This window comes from Argentina anserina, chromosome 4 (genome assembly GCF_933775445.1).
Source record: "Argentina anserina chromosome 4, drPotAnse1.1, whole genome shotgun sequence".
Taxonomy (NCBI): Eukaryota; Viridiplantae; Streptophyta; class Magnoliopsida; order Rosales; family Rosaceae; genus Argentina; species Argentina anserina.
Genome location: NC_065875.1, coordinates 6,715,501 through 6,738,662, shown reverse-complemented (window position 1 = coordinate 6,738,662; position 23,162 = coordinate 6,715,501). Strand labels below are relative to the sequence as shown.

General features: G+C 37.6%; 3 protein-coding genes across 3 annotated transcripts; 1 reads left to right on the top strand and 2 right to left on the bottom strand.

Annotated features, from left to right (window-relative positions):
- Positions 1-543: 543 nt before the first annotated feature.
- On the bottom strand, positions 544-5,085 carry LOC126791040 (adagio protein 1). Its single transcript, XM_050517434.1, has 2 exons — positions 4,662-5,085; positions 544-2,600 (listed from the first exon to the last, which is right to left on the bottom strand). Exons 1-2 carry the CDS (start codon positions 4,925-4,927, stop codon positions 989-991), a joined length of 1,878 nt encoding a protein of 625 aa, XP_050373391.1. The 5' UTR covers positions 4,928-5,085; the 3' UTR covers positions 544-988.
- A 3,596-nt stretch (positions 5,086-8,681) lies between these two features.
- LOC126790746 (pentatricopeptide repeat-containing protein At2g18940, chloroplastic) lies at positions 8,682-11,704 on the bottom strand. Its single transcript, XM_050517089.1, has one exon. It carries the CDS (start codon positions 11,546-11,548, stop codon positions 9,005-9,007), a length of 2,544 nt encoding a protein of 847 aa, XP_050373046.1. The 5' UTR covers positions 11,549-11,704; the 3' UTR covers positions 8,682-9,004.
- Positions 11,705-15,611: 3,907 nt separating this feature from the next.
- Positions 15,612-21,180, top strand: LOC126790631 (homogentisate phytyltransferase 1, chloroplastic). The gene is made up of 14 exons (XM_050516952.1): positions 15,612-15,719; positions 15,800-15,917; positions 16,393-16,440; positions 16,666-16,955; positions 17,134-17,217; positions 17,302-17,376; positions 17,599-17,682; positions 18,303-18,392; positions 18,978-19,079; positions 19,572-19,667; positions 19,834-19,905; positions 19,996-20,091; positions 20,527-20,631; positions 21,013-21,180. The coding sequence occupies exons 2-14, from the start codon at positions 15,875-15,877 to the stop codon at positions 21,052-21,054; spliced, it is 1,227 nt and encodes a 408-aa protein (XP_050372909.1). The 5' UTR covers positions 15,612-15,719; positions 15,800-15,874; the 3' UTR covers positions 21,055-21,180.
- Positions 21,181-23,162: the final 1,982 nt, after the last annotated feature.

Here is a 23,162-nt window from a genome sequence, read left to right as displayed (position 1 = left end):
CAAAACACATGCAAAACTTGGCCAAATAAATCATTAGCATTACAGATTTACAGGAACTGATAATGACTCAATGTCACTGACTCAGCGAGTGCATGTAAACGCTGAATGACAGAACACAGCTTTAGTCAACAACCATAACAAAATCATACGGCTGTAACGTTAGATTTGTAGAATAAATAATCAAAGTATAACTGTATTTTGGCTGTGAAAAGTGCAGACAGAGAATGTGTAATCAAATGGAGACTAAAGAGCATAGAGTAACAAATGTATCTCTGGGTTAAAAGGAAAATGCCTATTTGAAAATAAACTAAAGGCAAAGATCAGGGCAGCAAACCAAAGAAGCCACATCCTTCAAGGATGAAAACTTGTCAAGGGACACTCAAGTCAGTAAACGGAACTTAATCTGGACGCAAAAACTACACTGCCACGTTCTACAAAATTAGGGTGCTGGCTTCTTCAGAGATCTGCCTCACAATCTTTGCTTGTATATAAAAGCTGGATGACATATATAAAATGAGTAAAAGAGAACTGGAGAAATATTCATTACATATCTAACTAGCAATACATTACTATTAAGTATTAACAGGCATCATCTTCATGTTTGGTTCAAATTACAGAACCTGAATTCAGATAACACAGGCATAATAATAAACTAATCCTACATATATAAGCCTACCTGTCCATTATATACTACTGACCTGACAAGAAAGAATTATTCATTGTCTGTACTGGAGCAGTCTAACACAAACCTCACAAAAAACAAACATTGTTTCAGATCCCTTTGTATTAACTGAAATGTCACCCCATGCCAGAACAAATCCATATAAGAAACTTTCAGAACCAAAAGGAGTCCCAACTAATGTAACAATTGTCAAGAGTGATTAGTGACTGGAACAGCAATTTCTTCCTGATTAAGAATGATCTGAAATGCTGGAGTTGTTGGCTTCTGTGCCCTTCGGTTACACCACATTACAACCATAACTCTCAATCAGACTACCGAGTTTGCTAGTGAAAGTTCATGAAGCTCACTTAACATCCAGTCTTCTCCAGTTTGACCACCAAGGACAATTGCCCTTGTCCCCCCAACAACACATGTGCTATGTCCCCAGGCGAATCTTGGGGGCCGCCCAGGTACATTTAATATTCTCCATGTAGGTTTCTCATCAGTTGGATCCAGTAGATAAAGTTGTGAAGCAGAGTGAAGACCAGCAACAGACCCACCAAAGATCAAAATTCTTCCACCTGGGAGACTCACAGCAACATGATCCAGTCTAGGAGGAGGAGCCATTCCTCCTGGATTTCCAGAACCGGGCATTCCACCCCCAGTGACACACCTCCAGCAGGGTTCATCCTCACCAAGGTCCATTGTAAATACATCACTCGAACGAAACCGAAGTGGCCCACTCTTGGCAAGACCCCCAAACATTAATATTTTCCTACCACCATATACAGACAGGGTGTGACCTAATCTGGAAGGGGGCTTCCATGCTACTGGAATCTCTCTCCAGATAGGTTTTTCCATCGAGAGATCAAGCAAAAAGGTATCGCTGAGAAGGACTCCAGAGTCTGCACAACCACCTGAAACTATTAACTTGGTGCCATCAAGAGTGCAGGAACTGTGCCATGATCTTGGAAGAGGAGGAGCCAAGCCAGATATTTCACGCCATGTTGGAGGTTTTGCATCCAAATCCAGTACAAAAACATCATTTAGCAAGCCTTGCGTACCACAGCCTCCAAATACCACCAAATGTGACCCATTCACACAAGAAAGTGTATGGCCCCAACGACCAGGAGGAGGGGAGCTCACTTGGACATGCTGCCATTCTGGGTTACTGTCATTTAGATCTAATACGAAGGTGTCATTCATTGGTTCCATGTTAACGCCTTCGCCACCAAAAAGAACAACACGATTACCAACTGCACATGCACTAAAGTTACAGCGTGAGGGTTCCACAGCACCTCCGACAGTGACCTTTCTCCATGTTGCTGCTTCAAGAGTGGTCAGTTCACGTGCCAGCCTACCCCAACCTAGCCTCTTCGCACCAGGCACAGCCTGTAAAACACGGGTTGTTTCACTACCCCATGCGTTCTGGCAGACAACTCTCCAAAGGTCCTCATTCTTTGTAAGCTCATAGAGTCGCCTACAGACTGAACCCACAGAGGCAATGTCTCTAGGCGTCAACTTAGATAAAATCTTCATAGCAATAACCTCATCACTTAATTGCAATATCCCACAAACTCCACGACAAATATTTCGCTCGCCCACAGGCAGTCCAGGACGAAAAGCGGAAAGACAAGCATGAAACCGATCATAAGACTTTGCGGACTCCTTGATGGTTGTACCAGGCACTGGACCTAGATCAATATCTGCCTCTGTGAAAAACTGAATTCCAATGACGTGGCTTATCATATCATCATCTCCATATATAGGTGTCAGCCGCAACCTATTCATCATTGGAGAACCATCTTTTCTAAAGTTTAACAACTCTCCTTGGAATTCCATGCCTTCCTTCATACATCGTTTGATTTCTGACACTACTGCAGAATCAACTAGTGGGTGCCTTCTTTTGGCAAATGGCCCTCTATATTGCAAAAATCGGCTGCAAAAAATATACAACAACATCAGAACAAAATAAAGGGCGGCAGATATACATGCGTTATTCTGTTATAAAAGTATTCTATTTTACAAATGCAGAGCCACAAGATTGACTCGCAATGTCTCCAGATACTTATCATTATACTGTTGGAACATGAAGCTAAAGAACTCGCATTCCACTTATGTTTCAAAACCCTCTATGAGGTCAAATTGATGACAACATAAAGGATAGGATTATGAAAATAAAAGTATACAATAGACACTAAAATTTTAAGTGACCTCCATGAACTGGAAACTTTACAATATAAAGTTACAACTTGTGAAAAACTTCCTGCTACAAATTTCCTGCATAAAGATTGCAACTTCGACTCAATTATCGTCCTTGTTCAAGTGTTACTATACCTATAAAAGGGAAGAAAGTGTCTTTCCTAGTTCCTAATTATCAATATCATTCCAAGTTCACAGGAAGTTGTGGAGCCATACAGGGACCTACTGGTCCCGTGACCCAGTAAGGGTTTAGTATAAGATAGCTAGTTTCAAACATGATAACATCCTTTCAGTTTGGCACGGTGATTCAGCACCATTATTCTTAAAATTTTGCAAGTCATAGTAATATTCTGTGAATTTCACTGTCCTGACCTATTCTTGAGGGAAACGCATACCCCTATTTGTAACGGGTTCTACTGTATTTCTTCTTCTATTATATGTTCTACACTAATTTAGTTATTATGTGATTGATTTGTTTTTCAGGTGTAACTCTAAATGGAACTAAATATCAAGTCATAGGGAAATGAATCTTCAAATCATTCACCACCCTATGCTTTTCTTACTGTTTACAATATCTAATAAGTAAAAACATTCATTTGAAAGAAGTCGGTTATGTATATCAATGACAGAAATCTCAGTTGATAATTATGTCAGCAAATTTAAGAAAAACTGCAAGTTATGCCTAGCTAGGTGGGTATGCAAAAACAAACCAAGATATTGATCAGATTATTAAAACTCGTAGACATAATACTCATGCCACTGAAAAGCACAATATCTGAAATTAGGAGCACGAATATTTATCACAGAAAAAGCCTTACACCCCTATAAGTAAAAACAAATAAGAGTAGAAAAAAGAATTTCATCCTATTCCGAAACAATGACATGCCAAAAAAATGCAGTGATTATATAGTACGCAAAGAAACCCTCTTTGTCAATCTGTCAAATCTTCAGATCTAAGTCATTTTCCTCTCTCTAAAGTAACTTCCCAAAGTCATTTTCATGCCAGAGCATTTATGATGTTTCGGGAACATGATTAAGAAAATGACTATGAAACTACAGTCACCTAGAGTTAGACCCTCAACCCATGCCATCTCTTTCAGATCTGGAAAGAGTCATCCCATAATTTAACAAGTCTCCGAAATTCCCCAACACTTGACAAGTTAAGCAACACCGTAAAAAGAGAGGGCCACACCTAGCCCCTTGAATAGCAGCTTTTCTTCACTCTGAAGAAAGTAAGTTGGGGGACTGAAAGTCCATCAGCGTTTTTTTTTCCCGCTGGAATGTTTGCTTGTATCTAGCTACTCCCATTAAAAGTTAGTAAACTTGCTTAGTGTGAAAGCTAGAGAATACCAGCTTCAATATAAAAGAACATCCGACTGTGCCTAGGAATACCCAACACACTCTGGTTTGGCTATATTCCAATGGCTTCATCCCCGAGCCTTTTGCCTCAAACTATCCCCGAGCTATATCACCTTTCTTGATTAGTGACTACATATTTTCAACTCAATCCTTTTTAAACTTGAGCCTAGAATTTCGTACCGAGAGAGCAAGTACACACTATACACAAAAAAGCCTTGTGCTTGGTTCACATCCATTTAATTCTACCAAGCTACTCATTTCCAACTCTAATTCGATCACTTCCATAAAATAACTCAAATCAATTTCATAACTTTCCGGCAACGAAAACAGGCCATTTCTCAGAATCACAAACCAGCAAACTCAAAAAATAAATATATACATTACTGAAAATGAAAACCCTAAATAGCAAAGCAGAGGGAATTAGAGATTGAAAACTGACCAGTTGCGGCCGAGGACCTCCTCGGCGCGGTAGCCGGTGACCATTTCGAACACGGTGTTGACGTAGATGATGGGATGATCAGGGTCGATGGCGTCCGTGACGACGAAGCCGCACGGCGCCGTGTGGAGCAAATTCTCGACGGGGAAAGGAAGCGGGCCCATACCCGCGGCCTCGTCGTCGTTGAAGAAGGAGGAGCTGACCTCTTCCTCGTCCTCCTCCTCCTCCTCCTCCTCGGCGCTCAGATCCGAATTGCTGTCCCACTCCATTGTTATTGGCTTAATGCTAGTACTACTTGCTTGTTGGAATCAGGCTCGTGGTTCACCCCATGGGGAATCGGAAAACGGAGAAGAGAAAAGAGCAGAGAAGAGATCAGGGGAGAGAACAACGAGTGGTAGGCAGTGTTTGGCAGTAGAGGAAGAGAGAGAGAGAGAGAGAGAGAGAAAGTTAGCTATGAAGCCTAACGGATGGTCGGCTTTCGTTTAATTACCTTGTAGCTCGTGTACTCGTCCACCGCCACCCAAAAAGATGGTACTAATCTCATACTCGGGTCGGGTAATGGTAATATATATATAATTATATATATATATAGTTAATATCCAAAGTGAAGCTTCACTCTGAAATTACAGAGTGAAGTTCCAATTTTGGCACACTTTTCAGTTAAATATTTTCACCATAAGCGATTCAATATTTAGGTATGTTATTCAAGATCATCTCTACAAAGTTTCATCCAATTTGACAATGGTTTGAACTTTCAAAATTGATATTTACACGAACGGTTCACGTTGAACAGTTTTAATTCATTCATTGATTTAATGTAATTTCAATACTTTAACGATGTCCGAATTAGATGAAATTTTGTAGAGATGATCTTGAATAACATACCTACATATTGAATCGCTTATAGTGAAAACATTTGACCGAAAAGTGTGCTAAAATTGGAACTTCACTCTGAAATTTCTGAATGAAGCTTCACTCTTGATAAAGACTATACATATATATATGGAATTTCTGCTAAGATATCTCTTTTTAGGTATTTTAAAGGGATATGTGACTTGACCGATTTTTTGATCACATTTCAACATCTCCACATTCAACATTTAGAGTCTAATGTGTAAATTACCTCTGTAAAACTTCAACTAAAATAGAAATGTTTAAGACATATAAAACTGAGATTTAAACTTAACATAAATTGTTCATGTTTAACAGATTTGATGCGTCCATTGCTTTCACCAAGTTTAATACCTTAATGATCATCATTTTAGCTGAATTTTTACATAGGTAATCTACATATTAAACTCTAAAAGTTGAACGGTGGAGATGTGAAAATGTCATCGAAAAGTTGATGAATTAACTATCTCTTTAAAATACCAAAAAAAATCCCTTAAGGAGAGAGATATGCAGACTACTAGACTACTAAACCCTTTTCAAAGGAGAGTCTAGAAGAATTGTGAAAATCATTTTACCATTTTTATAGAGGTTGAGTTAGAGTAGGTGTCAGGTGCATTGTTTTCACAACTGATTCAACTGGAACATTAGAATGTTGGGGACACTTAGGAGGGTGTATTCAATTAAGAATTTGTTGGATTTTTTTGGACTTTAAAAGTTTATGAGTATTCAATCCGGATTATAAAAAGTCTTGACAAATCTTGTTGTATTCAATCTGGATTTTAAAATATCCATCAAAATACCATGGTATTGAAAACTCCCTCGATTCTTCCCGATTTCATTAACTGCTGGATTCTATTAGAGTTCAAGGGGCTAGATATAAATACAAGATCCATTGTGAAATCTGGCCACTTCCCTCAAGATTTTGACAATCTGTCTCCTCCAAATTTTGCAACCCTAACCCTCCCCCTCTTTGGCAATTCGCCTCCCACATCTGAATCTTCACATTCCTTGACGGGATTGATCCCTCGAGTCACTGCTTTGATTCGTCAAGTCGCAGGGGTCATAGGTGCCGAAGAAAGAGCGAGCCACAACAAGTTGCTCCAGAGCTCATCGAGAAACTTCTTCATTCGTGTTGGGATGGAATTGTTTCACATGGAAAACAAGATGTTTACAATATTTGGCAATCTCTGTGGCAGATTCATCTTGGGTTTATAGTCTAGTGTTTTTTTTGTTTTTGAGATTTCTAGATTGATCTGGTAAATAATGATAGGGATATAAGATAATGAGTGTTGAATTATGAAATTTTTAATTGGATTGTATTGGGTATCAACAAAATCTATATTATCAAGGCCAACTATTTGTGACTCTTTAATTCTTTTGGTTAATAAATTTGTTTGTGATTGTGATTTAGGTTTTGAGAATTTTGAACTCATGTTGGGTTGTTGAATTGTGTCCTATGTATTTTTTTCTTTCAATGCCATTGTTGATAAATTTTTGTCCCGTTAATCAATCCTCTTGTAGCCTAGTTCAAAGATCAATAATGAATAGAGCTATGTACAAACGAATGCCTTCTTGTTTATTGTATGCAAAAGATGAGCATGTATTGCTTACATTTGGGTGCCTAACTTCAAAATGGCTCAGACTGGATATGCCAAGTTGCCAACTGTTTTATTTAGGAGGCTGAGTTCTATGACTATTGGAGCTCTGTCTACTAATCAGATAACTAATGGAATGGGTCATTAGATGTATATCTCTCTTTGATTTGTTACAAGTAACCTCCGGTATAGTATAATAACATTTTTGTTTCAAATCATAACCAATTGTATTCTATTGTTTGTGGTTTGATACATATTTTCTTCTACTTGAAACAATTTATGGACTTCTAAGTCTATATAAACATAGATAAATCAATCCAAATAAATACAGTTAACTCCATAAACAATCTATGAAATTAAAGAATTTCATAGATTATTAAAAATCAGTGAAAGTCTCTTAAAATATTAATTGAATACACCTGAGGAAGTGAGGAACCGTGAAGTTAGAAAGACGGAGCTACGTGGGAGTGAGATAGATTAGCTACAAAATTAACTTCAATGTGAACATGCCGGAAAATGAGAGTGAACATTAGCAACAAAGCTTGATAGCCAAGCTTAAATTAGGGGTTTGTTACGTGACTTACGTCTACTGAATTACTTGTTGTGGTTAATTCGTACCCAAATTTCTAGTTGTTGACGATATTTTTTACTTGTTTTATTATTATTTATTATTATTATTATTATTATTATTATTGTACCATCAAGCATCTCCAATTGCTTTGCTATGAAATTCTAACGTGTATTCTATAGACATAAATTCTATCTTTTTCTTTTGTGTAAGTGTACTTTTAGAGCGTATCTAGATCAGTCTTTCAGTGCTGTTAAATTGCTGTACAACTTCCGTTAAATCTTCTAAAAAGATCATAAGAACTTGTAGATACTGATTGTCCTTCTGTTCTTGTTCTGATTCCCGTGTCATTAGTGTTGGTTGTGATTGCACATGGATAGGGCTGAAGAGGTTTACCCGAAGCATATCATAGTTTTCTGTTTGTTTTTTGTAGTAAAAGTTAATGAAACTGTGCTCTCCATTTCAACTCAGAACCCGGATTGAACCAACATGGAAAACTATATGAACATCAGCTCTCAGAAATCAGCTACCATCAAATTCTTCTGTTTTCCAAATCTAATTGCAGGAAACTTATATAACCGATTTGAAATGGAAACACTTGTTTTTTTTTTTATAGAAAAAATAAACGAACCGAATTCCATGAAAACACAAATCAGGATTGACTATTTTGCATAGCCTAAAACTCTACATACATGAAATTAGTACAAAATGATTAAATCCCAGTCTAGGCTTCTTTAACAGGGTTACAGCCTATGTAAAGTAGTGCAAGTCTAGTAAAGTTGCAAAGACAAATCGCAGGAGGCAACACAGTGTTCTTCACTTAAACACATCAGAAGATAGAGAAAGCAGTTTGCCTTGACCTTCACATAAAGTTGAAAGAGATCGAAAGATTCATGATCCCAAAAGCGGCTAGGGCAAGTGAGATATCAGCAGAAGCAATATGATTCATATGAACTATATAAGTTTATTGATCCTGTCGCAAAATAAAAAGGAATCATGTACAAAGAAATAAAGGCAGCCTTTTCTATTACATATGCAAAATAGTTTCCAGATAAAACTCTATAAAACAGCGAATACAGCGCCCGAGGAAAAATTACAGTTACCTGCTCAAAGTTCTGACACTGTAATGCACAGCAAACTTTACCCTGACTGCAAAGTACCAACCCTTGTAGGGAAAAATATAGTTACAAATTTACACAAGTACTTTCAAACCCTACAGACTAAGGTGTTTCCAAAATTCTCGGGTATTACTTTGATGTATGAAAGATGACTGCCAAAGTCCTGTACTGCGATCAGTAACCTGGATTACTTAAGTTCTCCAATGCTTCCCAATTTCCCCTGATGCGAGAAGAAAGTCTTTCAACATATTCATCATCAAAGGAACTATCAATCTCCTTGATCTTTGACAGAAAGTCCATAGCTTCTTCAAACTTCCTTGCTTTACAATAACCATCCACCACAATCTTGTAGGTTAACTCATTAGGTTTGCAGTTGTTCTGAGTCATATAGCTAAGCACTTCACCTACTTCTGAGAACATTCCTCGCCCTGAATAGCCAGTCACAAAAGTATTGTAGGTAAATATACACGGTCGGATCCCTCTAGCTGTCATCTCAGAGAGAATTCTTATAGCCTCTTGCATGTGCCCTTGCCTGCAAAACCCTTTGATGACAGTGTTATAAGAAACAAGGTCTGGTTTCCCACCAGATTTTTGCAAGGACAAGAGAATTTCTTCTGCTTTCCAACACTCTCCCTTTCTGGCATACATGTCCATCAAGCTATTGTACGTAACAAGATCTGGCTGAAGGTCATTTTCACGAATCATATGCAGCATGTCATTGGCCCGGTCATACATGTTCTTTCGAGCATAAATGGAAAGCATAGAATTGAAAAGGACCAAATCAGGTTTATAGCCATTAATCTGCAATTGCTGGAATGCCCTCTCCATACCCCTCAGTGCTCTACACTTGAAGTTTGCAAGAACAAGTGTTCTCAAAAGAATCCAGCTCGGAAAAATATGACCGTCATAGATTTCTTTCTCAATTCTCTCTATCCCCCTCACATTCCCTCCCTTTGCATGGCAGTTGATCATCAATGAATATGAGGTTTGATTAGGCTTAAAACCCTTATTCTTCATGTCTAAAATAACAGATTCTGCCGCTTTCCAGTCCCCTCGCCGAGCCAGAGCATTTAGAAGTGCATTGTAAGTTGAAATACATGGAGTAAATCCAGCTCTAATCATCTCATCATGCATCTGCGCAGCATCTATATCTGATCCACACCGCCCATATGCACTGATCAAGGTATTGAAGGTGTCTCTGTCAGGCTCAAAACCACAATTCTTCATTTCTCGAAGCACCTGATTTACATACTTGTGCTTGCCCTTATCACCACACATGGCAAGCATTGTATTCCACGTAATCCGGTTAGGTGCACATCCACTCAACTTCATATCACAAAGTATTTTTATCATCTCCTCTGGCCGTGACTTCTTTCCAAGCATTGCAAGGACAGCATTGTAGGTACAAACATTAGGAACACAGCCAGTCTCCTTCATTTGGTTGAACAATCTCAGAGCTTCTTCCTCCTTCCCTGCTCTGCCATATGCATTTATAACGGTAGTGTATGTAACAGCATTTGGCATAGTTCCTTTTTGGGTCATTGTTTTTAACACAGATGAACCTTCCTCGGCGAATCCTGCCCTCACATAAGCTGCCACAAGCTCATTATAAGTAACAGCATCAGGTGGGCAGTTGTTATCTTCCATTTCTTTCAATATGCTCAATGCCTCCATAAACACCCCCGCCTTGCCAAAAACTTGTAGCAAAGAATTATAGGTAACTGTTCCCGGTACATACCCTTGCGACTTCAATCCGGCAAAAAACTCCTTTGCCTCATCCAACAAACCCTCCCTTCCACAAGCAGATATCACCGTACTACAAGTAAAATCATCAAATTCCATTCCTTTGCTCTTCATCTCATCCAACAGGCCCAGAATTTTATTCCAAGACCGACCCTTCTTCCCATAAACATCAAGCATTACATTGTAAGTAACCAAAGTCGGCGACAGACCCATCTCCATCAATTTCTCAAACAAGTCAATGGCCCTATCGTACTTGCCAGTGCGAGAATATGCATGAATGACAGTAGTATAAGCTCGAACATCCAGCGAGTACTGCTCTATGGGAATCACATCAAACAGCTTAGAAGCAATAGTATGCTGTGATTCTCTACCCAAAATTCTAACTATTAGTTCAATAATCTGCTTATCAAGTTTCAAATTTTCGGCAGTCAAGTTGAGCATAATCCATTCAAACACCAAAAGGGCTCTTTCCCAATGGCCAGAAAGATCCAATGCTTTCAACAGACTAATCAAATCAACTTCAAGCAACTCAAACTTAGCAGAATCACACAACTCACTAACACAATGCAAAGGCGACTCTACAATGGAATTGAACATCATCTTACCCTTTATAGTCAAGAAGTCAATGACCCCATCATCAGTTCTGGCCTTGTCCTCGAAACTCGGGACCAGAACCGAAGTGGGTCTCTTGAACTCTTGCTGTTTTTTCGGAGTCGAACCGGCTGAAATGTGAAGAGAAGGAAAAGTGCCATTGGTTTGGTGTGGTGAGTTTAAGGGTTTAAGGTTGTGGGGAGTGTTGGGAGGTGAAGAGATGTTGAGGAGGTGTTGGAGAAGAGAGTCTATAGGGAATGAAGATGGGGTTTGGGGGAGAGGTGGCAGAGTGGTTGCATTGAATTTGACTGGAGGGCTGGGTTGTACTGGTCTGCTGGTTTGAATTGGAAGGACTGGTCTAGTTGGGAAGAGAGTGCCTTCCATTGTAAGAGAGGGAGTTTGGGGTTCTGGGTTTTTGGTGAAAGCTAGAGAAGTAAAGAAGATTGGATTTGGATAACTGGGGGAAGCATTGTGGTACTTTTGAGGGAGTGAGGGAGTGTGGGAGATGATTGGTTTTTATTGAAGCTGGTGTTGGGTTAGATTGATTATGTAAAACTGAGAGAGAGATTGGGGGAGATGACTGGCCTCTATTGGAAGATGGTATGGGCAAAAAGATTGGGTTTTATAAACAAAGGTTTATGTTACAATTTTATGAAGTGTTTTGTACTTTTGTAGATCAAATCTACCTCCCATTGCTCTCTAAAATCTATTAAAACAATATTTTAAAATCTGAAGAAAAAAAATATAATTTTAGCTCCTCCAATGACGTAATATCATAGACTTAAGTGCGACATTATGTAGGACAAAAAAGTTTGTGTAGTTGTGTTTAAGTCTTAATTAGTGAAATTACCAAATATGAGATGATATTGAGTTTAAATTCCATATTACAAAAAGCATTATGAGAATGTCTCAAATTAATATCTAGAGTCCCTATGCGATTCATGTTTTCGAACATGCCCCAATTAGTGAAGACTGAAGACTGAAGAGCGCTCGAATGCTTACTCCATCAGTTTTGAGTTTTGGCATAAAAGTGAATTTTAATAGTAGGATGACTCGAATACAATCACAAAGCATAAGTATCAAGATAGCAGAATTCTAATTATGATGTTAACCAATGAATAAATCTAGCAACACTTCATTTAATTCTGTCAATAATTTGGAAAACAAGGCATGTTAAGTGCATAAAACGGGACAAAGCCCACCAAGCCGAGCCCTACTAAACAAAGGTATGGAATTATTAATTATATAAATGATGTCGCTCTAATGCAGCTTATTATTGTATAATAAAAGTTTTTAATAGAACTTAGGAAATTAAAGATAAATCAATCTAGGCTCAAACTAAGCTCATCTTTACATTATAACCACGACATCTAGGAGGGTAAAGAAGTCCACAAGTCCCCCACCACACCATCACCACTATTGGATCACCACCGCGTTCGGGGCAACGCAAACCATCCTCCATGGTCACGCATCCAACCAATTTATATATGGCTTGAGACCAAGGTCGAGATGTTCACAGCTATTCCCCAATAACAAACTAAAATCATTACGGATTTACCAACTCCATTTATCGAAACAAATTCAGGAAACCATGTATGATGAGCCAATCTTTCAATCTGAATTTCCAACCACCATGGTCAAACGGTCAAACCCTACATGGCCAGAGAGAAACGAGTAGGCTTCTTATAGTGAGATTTACATTGGGGTGAAACTCGAAACTTAAACCCGTAAAGCAAAGAATACATTAATGTGTGGTCAACCGAGCCAAATACAGCCCGACCCTAATGGGCGGGTGATAATTAAATCTTTACCTAGTTTGGCCATAAAATTTGTTAACTCTAATTTTAGAGATTGTCCAGCCCTACACTACCATGAACACATTTGGTAAAGCCAGTCTTAAATGTTATGAGTTTATGATTTGTTCACTAAACAATAAAGAATATATCAAATTAGCCCACTTGCATATTCTATTTTTTTCTTTTGAATTAAAAAGTCAATCAATATTATTTAGTAAGAATTATCAAGATAGCACACTCCTAGAGGCCCAAAAAATGAGCTATCACTTGACTCTAAAGTCTAGACAAAACTAACTATATGACCATAACTCACTTACATTTTCAAAATTGTTTAAAGCGTTCTAGATAATAAGTCTAAACTAATGTAGACAAAAGAGTAAAATGATGCATCTTGGACTTGCTCTTAGATTAAAACTATCTTTTCAACATGGGGAGAAATATGAGTCTCTATCCTTGATTCATGCGCAGCCTCCATAGGAGTCACATGCTCAATTAGTCCCACACACTTAGTTGTCGGAGGCTCTATTGGTGTCTCAGGCTTAGAGACCACCTTTGGTATCGAAACTTTAGTCTTCTTCTTTTAGCAGCCATATTCCTAGTCGAAGAATTAGCCTCAGTGTTGTCTGAAGCCTCCATCGCTAACTTTCGGGCTACCTTAGGCTTCGTACTACCTTTAGGATGACCAGGTTTACAATTAGTCTTCGGGGACACCCACAACTTCTCATTATGCACCACAATCAACATATTTTCTTCAATCGAAAGAGTATATATTGGACTAAATATACTTCTTCCACGAGCGACAGAGCTCATACGTGGCCAATCTCTTCAAGTAATTCACCAAAGAAAGAATGGATTCGTCTATGGTGCAGCGCTGCATACCATACATACCGAATCCGACGGTGGATAGAATGTGTCTTAAAATGCACGTGTGGTCCGTGTGATGTATGAATGGTGGATTAGAGGCGCTGCACGCATGCAACGCTACACACGTGCAGCGCTGCACCATAAAATTTCCCAAGAAGAAATCAGTGCACTGATTTGAAATCAGTGGGACCCACAATATCTAGCTAAATATGTGTATCACCAAAGTGATTAGGGTCACCACCTTTGCATGCTGATTCTGCTGATGGGACAACTAGGGCCGAGCCAATCACCGTTGCACTACTCGGCATCTCAGTGGCCATAATCGGAATACCCTCATCATGCACCTGCATTTCCAGGCCACTCACCTCCATTGTTAAAAATAATCGTTGGGACTGTTATTTGTCACTTGACTCTTTTATATTGGAGTTGCTGTGAGATCACCGATTGTGAACTAATTATGCCTTGAAGTCATCAAATGAAAAAAAAAAAAGTTATGTTTTCTCTTGAAACTCTTACTAGATGCTTATACAATGAAATCAACCTATGATTAGAACCAATTAAGCAGACATGACTCGTCAGGAACTAGTTACGTCTTTTTTTTTTTTGATACAAAACTAGTTACGTCTTTGATCACAACTCTTTAACTCTTTTATCGACAAGCAACTCTAACTCTTGAAGCTCCCACTAGTAATGCATTGACTTATAATATAAAAAATAAAGAACACCAAGATATCTAAATATACAACTAGAATTTCCATTCAAATTTCGGTAGTCATGAAGGTGGGTATCATTATTACAATTAAGAGCTTATCAACCATCTATCTTCATATTTGCATAAAATTCTCAACTCTTGCTATAGAAGAGGACCATTGGCTTCATGAGGTTTTTCTACAAGTTTCATTCCAATGAGGTAAATCAACAAATTATTTTCTACTTCATTTCTTTTCTGAATATAAAAGCATCAGGGTGGGGACACTGTACCAGTATGCAACTTTTGTTGTTTTACCGAGTGGTGGGCATAAAAAGCTGAAATTCCGATCTCGTCCCGTTTCATAATAGTGGGACGAGACGTGTGGACGAATAATTTCTATCCTGCTTTGTTTAGTCTCGTTTTAAATTTCATTTGAATTTTAACCATCAAATATTTCATCATAATCATATATTTATAATTTATGAGAACATCTTAGATGCATTTGATAAGGAAATGACTAACTTCAAAGAATGAATCTTGGACCTTGGTTAATTTCTTAAAGATAAACCAATCCCGGTTAATTTTTTCATTAATATATAGTTCGAGTTATACGATATAAATAAAGACAATTTGTATATTGCAAATTTCTATGAACTTAGCAATCAAAACCTATATAATCTTATATACAATATATATTTATATATATTTCTCTTGTATGATAACACTAGAATTTTTATGTACAATATCTATAACGTTATAATTTGAATGATTAATTTAATTTTATAATAATTAAACTCATAGTATCGAAGTAGATGATGAAGAATATTTAGAACAATTATATGTTTTTTCTATTACAATAATTGATACTAAATTTTTATTAATAGTAAATTAAGTATTTATTATTTAAAATCCGAGAAAGTGTGATATGTTTGATCTCATCCCGATTCCGGGTGAGACGAATTTTTAAAAACACAAATATTAATAAGTGAGACGCGACGTGAGATTAGTTTCATCGTGTCCGAATCCGTCCGTGCCCGCCCCTAGTTTTACCAGATATCTTTGGTGAGGTCGGAGTACACCGTTTAAATAATGTCAGAATTGAACACGGGTCTGAGGTGTCAGTGACTCAACAGTTTCTCTGAACTCAACTGAACCCTTCTGCCACATCGTGTGTACAGTATTTTCCATTACAAGACATCTGTTGGTCTGTGACGCACAAGCCCTGTTTTTTCAAATTTGGCTAATTATTCAATTTTGTTTCTAATTATTTAAGCACCCTCTCAGTCTTTGGACTCGGTGAATCACTGGTTCTATTGCTCATAGTTGGACTGAAAGAGCATCGTTTTCTTGGCTGAAGCTATGGATTATGCGCTTCTTGGGTCCTTCCCAAAAGCTTGTTTAGGTACTTGGTTTTCAGTTCACTTTTATGAAGATGCACTGATTCGCTGTTTCTTGATTAAGTGCTGTTGTTAATTTCTGGCGTTGAATGTTTGGGGTCTGATGGGTTTAGATGATTCCAATGCTGGAAATGAACCATGCATTGGGTTTTGGGTTTCGGTCATTTGGTTTGGTTCAATTGTTTATGCTCTATTGGGAATATTTTGTTTTTTCATGTGTTTAAAGTTTCTTTCTTTTTAGTGTTCATGGTGAGCTGAGTGACCGAAGATTATTATTGTTGATCTGAGTTTCTCTGTTTTCTCATGTAATAGGGGTTTTTCCTTCTTTACTCTATGTTTCTGTACTGTAACTGGTTCGGTTGACTGTGCTTTTTCCAATATTATATTTTGAATTTGGTTTTTAGTGTTCATTTCCTGCAACATAGAGTTTCTGATGACTGAAATCTTGGTATGTTTCTGATGCACGATGAATACTTGTAGGTGGGAACAGTTGGAGAAGGGAGAATCACAAGAAAATTTGCTTTTCAGGTTTGATATCTCATCAGAATGTCTATTGCTGCCTTTTTTTTGAATTTTTGAGCAATAGAAAGTTCCTTTGTGCAAGAATTCACACAAGCACTGTGCAATATAGACTTTAAGCTTAGAGAGACTGACTGAGTTGTAGTTTAAGGACTTATACTACTATGTAAATGCATTTTACTCGTTGGTTTTGGTATTTGGTACATATCATCACCCCAACTTTTGTGTGTATAGGTTCATATACTGCAGTTAGAGTTTCAAGGTGCAGAGAATGGGACATCCTACAAAGATACTGTGCTGTTGGGCCTCAGCATCCGCAACAGCATTTAAGGCATCATAACTTAGGCACTAGGGAAGGTTCTACATCCTACAGGACCCATAAAAAGTTCCTGGTGAATGCAACTGCTGGTCACCCTTTAGATTCTGAATCTGGAGCTTATAATGCAAAAAACGTCTGGGGCACTATCAAAAATGCAACAGATGCTTTTTACCGGTTTTCAAGGCCGCACACAGTTATTGGCACAGTTAAGTTTTCTGACAGTATCATTGTAATTATCATCATTTCTGGTAATGCAATAATTACGAATTGATGCATGAAATATACTGGTGAATAACAGTCGGTCAAGAATTTTTTTTAGACATATGCTTTAATTATTTTCTGGTCAATGTATAGAGAGCTCACTTATGTTTTCCTTTGTACAGGCATTGAGCATAGTTTCTGTTTCTCTCCTTGCAGTCAAGAATCTATCAGATTTTTCCCCCTTATTTTTCAGTGGGTTGCTGGAGGTGATACCGATATCTTGCTAAGTTTAAATCATTACGTTGTTATCATATGGCTGTATTTTTACAAATTTATTGTTTTATTTTCAGGCTGTAGTTGCTGCTCTCTTCATGAATATTTACATTGTCGGTTTAAATCAGTTGTCTGACATTGATATAGACAAGGTAGGTTTGAAATTTTACCTGTGACATTGCACTGCATTGCATTGCTTAAAAACATTTGGTTGGAGAAATTTCAGCTTGGCATTCCAGTAGACAGTATGTTTTTTTAGAGCTATCGAGGCAGATTTCTTTGTTTGTTGCCCTATATTGTTCTTGGAAGGCGTCACCAAATATATCTACATAATTGGATTCTCTAAATGATAATCTGGTCACGTTTTATTGCAGGTGAACAAGCCTTATCTTCCATTAGCATCAGGGGAATATTCGGTGGTGACTGGCATCATGATTGTGACTTCTTTCGTGATTCTGGTATGGATAAGCATTGTCAAAGCATATACTCATCTAAGTATTATGCTTGTGTAGAGCCCCTCAAGAAACATCTGGCTTTGTTTTTGTTATTTACTGTAGAAGAGAAAGAGCGTGGTGAGACAAAGATCAGCAAAGTTTGGAACAAGTGAGAGATAAAAGATGATATTAGAAATGAAAACCAAAAGCTATTTAAAACCTCTCTCTCTCTCTGTCTCTCCCCTTGATTGTAGATTTAAATCCCTGATTTTTGCTGCTCCTCACTTGAAGTTTGCTATAGAGGAAGGGCATATTTAAAGTCATCTGGGTTAAGATATATATAACCTATGAGGTTTTTTCTTCAAGTCTGTTTCTCAAATTATTACAACTTTTTAGGCAGCATGCAAATCATTGACAGGCAAGATATGCTTGAAGGAAACATAGTTCACCATAATTCTGACTAATACTAAACAATTTAGGCGGATAACTCATAATTTGAATAAGTGGTGCTACATGTTGAATGCTGACTATCTGTACCACCTGACTAATTTTATTTATTTATTTTGAAGTTAATTTCTTCAGATAGTATACCATGTCAATAATTTAGGCAATGTTTTCTAATCAAATTTATTCGTTTTTACCAGAGTTTTTGGCTGGGATGGATTGTTGGTTCATGGCCATTGTTGTGGGCCCTTTTCATCAGTTTTGTACTTGGAACTGCTTATTCAATCAATGTAAGTTGTCTTCAATATTAGAGACCTCCGATAGCTGCATATTGAATGCTTAAAGGTTACATGAATTCATTAGTAACAATCAGATGACTGAATTTTGAATCAAAGAATATTACCTTCGCATACAGATGACCTCAATTCAGTAGCTGGAACTGTTAAGTGAGACTGACCCAAAAACATATCCCTGACAAGAAATACAATTTGGGGGGGGGGGGGGGGGGAATGAGTGCAAGATTTCATGCTAATGTTTACATACAGATGCATGTGCATAAACCCTTTGTCGGGATATTTTACTGCCCATCTCTATAAACTTATCTCCAAGAGTCCAAGTGACTAGTTGACCAAATCGATCATCCTCATGCCGACATGTGCATGCTACTGCATAACCTACAGCATATGTATGTAGTTTTCAGGAGTTTAAATGCACATATGTTTGCATATGGTTTAAATATACGTAACCTCAGTTTCATACATGGCTGTATTATCTGCCTTTTCTTTTAGATAAAACTTGATGATTAATATGTTGATGTTATGTGATAAAGTTAAACAATTGTGTCGTAACATGGTCTATTACTCTTATTTATTCAGGTGCCACTACTGAGATGGAAGAGGTCTGCTGTGGTTGCAGCAATGTGCATTCTAGCTGTTCGAGCAGTGATAGTTCAACTTGCTTTTTTCCTGCACATGCAGGTTTGTTACGTTGGATTCTAATCTATCTTACTTCCACTTTCTCTCTTTGGCAGTACTTTATCCAAACCATACTTTTTTATGTGTGGGAGGTTGTTGCAAGACGTAGCCTATATAACATCATTGGAAAATTATCAGTTTTGATATCTCTGAATAATAATTGTCAGTTCCTGATGCAGTGCTTGGGAAATACAATCTGCATGCACACACATCATTTCTTTGGGATACATAAAAAAAATTTAATTAGGGATATATCCATGCTTAGATGGAATGGATAAGTTCTGGGAGAGCAGTTATGGGGAGGAAAAAAACACACACCAGTATCAACACATAAACCGTCATGATTCATTTTTTTCAAATGTGCAACATGAGAAAGTAACAGAGTCGACTTCTGGCAGAGGCATCAGGGTGAAAAATGAAGAGTTGTTCATACAGATTCTAGTATAATTGGAGCAAATTATCATTCTTTTGTACTAATTTACGTTTCGATTTCAGACTCATGTGTACAAAAGACCGGTTGCCTTCTCGAGGCCACTTATCTTCGCAACTGCATTTATGAGTTTCTTCTCTGTTGTTATTGCATTATTTAAGGTAAATGCTTCTCCTTTTCCTTTTCTTTCGTTTGAAGAGGAACAGTAGTGATTTTACATCAAAGTTGTATACTTGTTTTGTTCATTGTTGGTTCGTCTTAATTTAATTCAGGCAGTTCCTACACAAAGGATTGAGATTAATGTTAAATATGTACCGACTTATGTAGGATATCCCTGATATTGATGGAGATAAGATCTTTGGCATCCGGTCCTTTACAGTACGTCTGGGACAAGAGCGGGTAACCTTTTACTAAACTTAATTATGTTCCACAAATTGATATTCTACTATTTGCTTTTCAGTGTTATTTCTTATTGCTATTTTGGGTCAGGTATTTTGGATATGTATATGGCTACTTCAAATGGCTTATGGTGTTGCCATTTTAGTTGGAGCATCATCCTCCTTCATGTTGAGCAAATGCATCACGGTAGGGCTTACAGTTATAGTCTAAATGTTAATCTAGCGATATTACAACTTGATAAATTTTTTTAATGGGTCAGTTCATTGTTTACCCAATTTGATAACTTTTGGGTTTATTCTGTTTAACCTAATTAGCTTCCTCACAAATGCTTACACTGTAAAGTACAACCAGTCAATATACTGTTTTTTGTATTCAACTTCTTTATACATATATAGGGTTAATGCTTTTTGAAATATTGATATGATTGGTTTTACATGGAATCAGTGATACTATTAAAATCTGAGATTAAATTGATGATACTGGGGAAGCTTGATCCGATTTTCATAATCCATTCAACCTATAGTCTTCTTTTTATATATGTTCAAGTACTAGTCTACTTAAGAACTGAACAATCTCAACAAAGTATAGGCATCTTGACTTTTTCTGTTTATCCATGTTTAGGTTTTGGGACATGCAATTTTGGCTTTGATACTCTGGAGCCGAGCAAAATCTGTAGATCTCACCAGCAAAGCTGCAATAACGACCTTCTACATGTTTATTTGGAAGGTAAATGCCCATCTCAGCTACTTTTTGTTTTCTCTTTTTTGTTCAAATTAGTCGACCCAAGAGTAACATCTTGATAATGTACATGTTAAAACTATTTTCTGTTAAGCTCTTATTACAGATGCTCACCACTTCAGTTGCTCACTTTACTATTCCTACTATTCTTTGTAGTTATTTTTTCTTCCTCAAGACATCAAACTGTTTTCAAACACGAAAGACTTAAAACTTACATCCATATTAAGCCAACTGTGATTTTAATATGCTTGAGCCTTGTTTGTTGGAGTATGCCAGTTAGTTAATGTTAGTAGTTAATGTTATAGATCATATGCACCTGATTTCCATGAGTAAACTTTTCGTTAATCCAATATTTCGATCTTCCTGCAGCTCTTTTATGCTGAGTATCTACTTATACCACTTGTTCGATGAGGAAGATACAAGTTGTTTTTTGAGATTACTTGTAATTGGCCGAAAAACTAGAAGGTTATTCTACTGCAATGTAAGGTAGAATCATTTTATTAGTGCAGACAGGGACATCAATCCTTATATTCATTGATACACTGAAACTAAGTGAGAGACCTCAACCCCGAATCCACTGGGTCAGAGGATTTTTCTTGGATTCTATATTTCATTTCATGAGCGACTCAGAAAGAGTAGAGGTTCATATATGTCTCACACAACAAGAGGGGAAAAGAGTGTCTAGACCTGTTCGATTTTGACTATTAAAAGGCACATCCTCCTCCAGTATACGGGTCTTCCATTGATACTTTTTCTGAGACCTTCTAAAGATCCTCCTCATTTTGCTAATCATGAGCAGCGTTCATTGGTGCATTCATGGGGTTGAAAGCGAAATTCAATACATTGTAGCGACCAAAGTTTAATGTCCTTTTAACGTTACAACCAAATGCTGGAGATTGTCCCTGAACAAAGTGAATATCAGGACTTGAGAGCTTTGCATGTGATACGTGATCAAACAAAAAGTGGTGATGAAGAGTAGGAAAAAGAAGCCACTGTTAGGAGCTTGGGAGAGAGATGAGTAAGAAGAAGACCAAAGACTTGTAAAATAACAGTTTCTCTCAGTCATAACTAGTTTTTAATTTTTTAGATAAACAAGTTTAGGATCTCAAGCGTAATTAGATCGTCGTAAAAATGCATCCATTTGCACTGGAGTTTTGTCTATGAGCAGTATACTAATCCAACCACATTAAGTGGTGAGGTCCATGATAGCACTGACAATATCCCATCTGAGTCTTGGGAGCCTCGACTGCCTTGCTCCTTGATGCACCAACCTGTGCCATGACAGAATCAATGTCCCTGAGGTTCAACACCAGTTTCAACACCCTCTTCTTCCTCTTCATCTGCAAGGGCTCCAGCACCAGCTCCAGAAATCTCTAGTTTGGCCATTACAGGACTCATGTCAGGCATCCTCAACTGCTGGGCAGCCTGTGTCTGCAGCTGAGAGTACAAATCCTTACCGAATTTGAGTTTGGACTTATAAACACATCCGGTTCTAAAATCACACACAGATTCTGTAAAGGAATAACATAAATAAGCATCTAGCATTGGATAAACATGTACAGGGAACGAAATATATTGCAAAGAAACAAAGCAGCTGCTTACCCTTTTGGTTCTCTTGATGGTGACATTGCTAACATCAGTTACTTGCTTCATCCCCAGCTTCAACATTGCTTAACGACTCTTCTCCTCACTCCTGCTTTGCTCTGAAGATTCATTTCCACCTGCAATATCCTTGTAGATAAGGTGAATACATATAGAGTGTTGCTACTGGGATCTCCATATTTGCTCACTAGATCTCTCATTCTCTCTGCACCTTCATTTTATTTTTGAACATAAACATTTGCTCACTAGACCTCCACTTAATTTACTAAAATAACCCTGAATTTTTTTTGGGTTACAAAAAAGGGAACCTAAAAGGCACAGCAACAAAAAATATAGAGACTAAATATTAAAACAGGCTCATGTGAGCCTACATCTAGCAACACTGGTCAGATCGTCTAAGAAAGTCTGCGCAGCATGTGCAAGGGGATCAGCAAACTCAATCAGCCCCAACTCATTAGAAATATTTTTTTTTGGCCAAGGCATCGGCAACCATGTTACACTCTCTAAAAATATGAGAGAGCTTCACATTCTGTAGTTTGGAAATCGTAGAAGCACAACTAGCAAGCAGAGACCCAAGCAGATGCATAAAAGTGTTATCCATTTGCATAAGTTGGACAAAAATGGCAGAGTCAGACTCAATCTCCACATTTCCACTGTAATATTTGGCAATGAGTTTCAGACAAAAAAATAAGTCCCAAGTCTCAGCATCTAAAATCTCCTCAATCCCCAAGTTCATTTGAAATCCATGAATCCAATGCCCATGCTGATCTCTAATCACCCCTCCAACACCAATTTTTCCAGAGTTAGAAGTTCTGGTGCCATCAATATTCAACTTATTCCAACCAGCAGGAGGCCGAGACCAAGAAAACATAGTATAACTATAAAAAGAACTCATTTTAACCTTGCTTAGAGAGCAG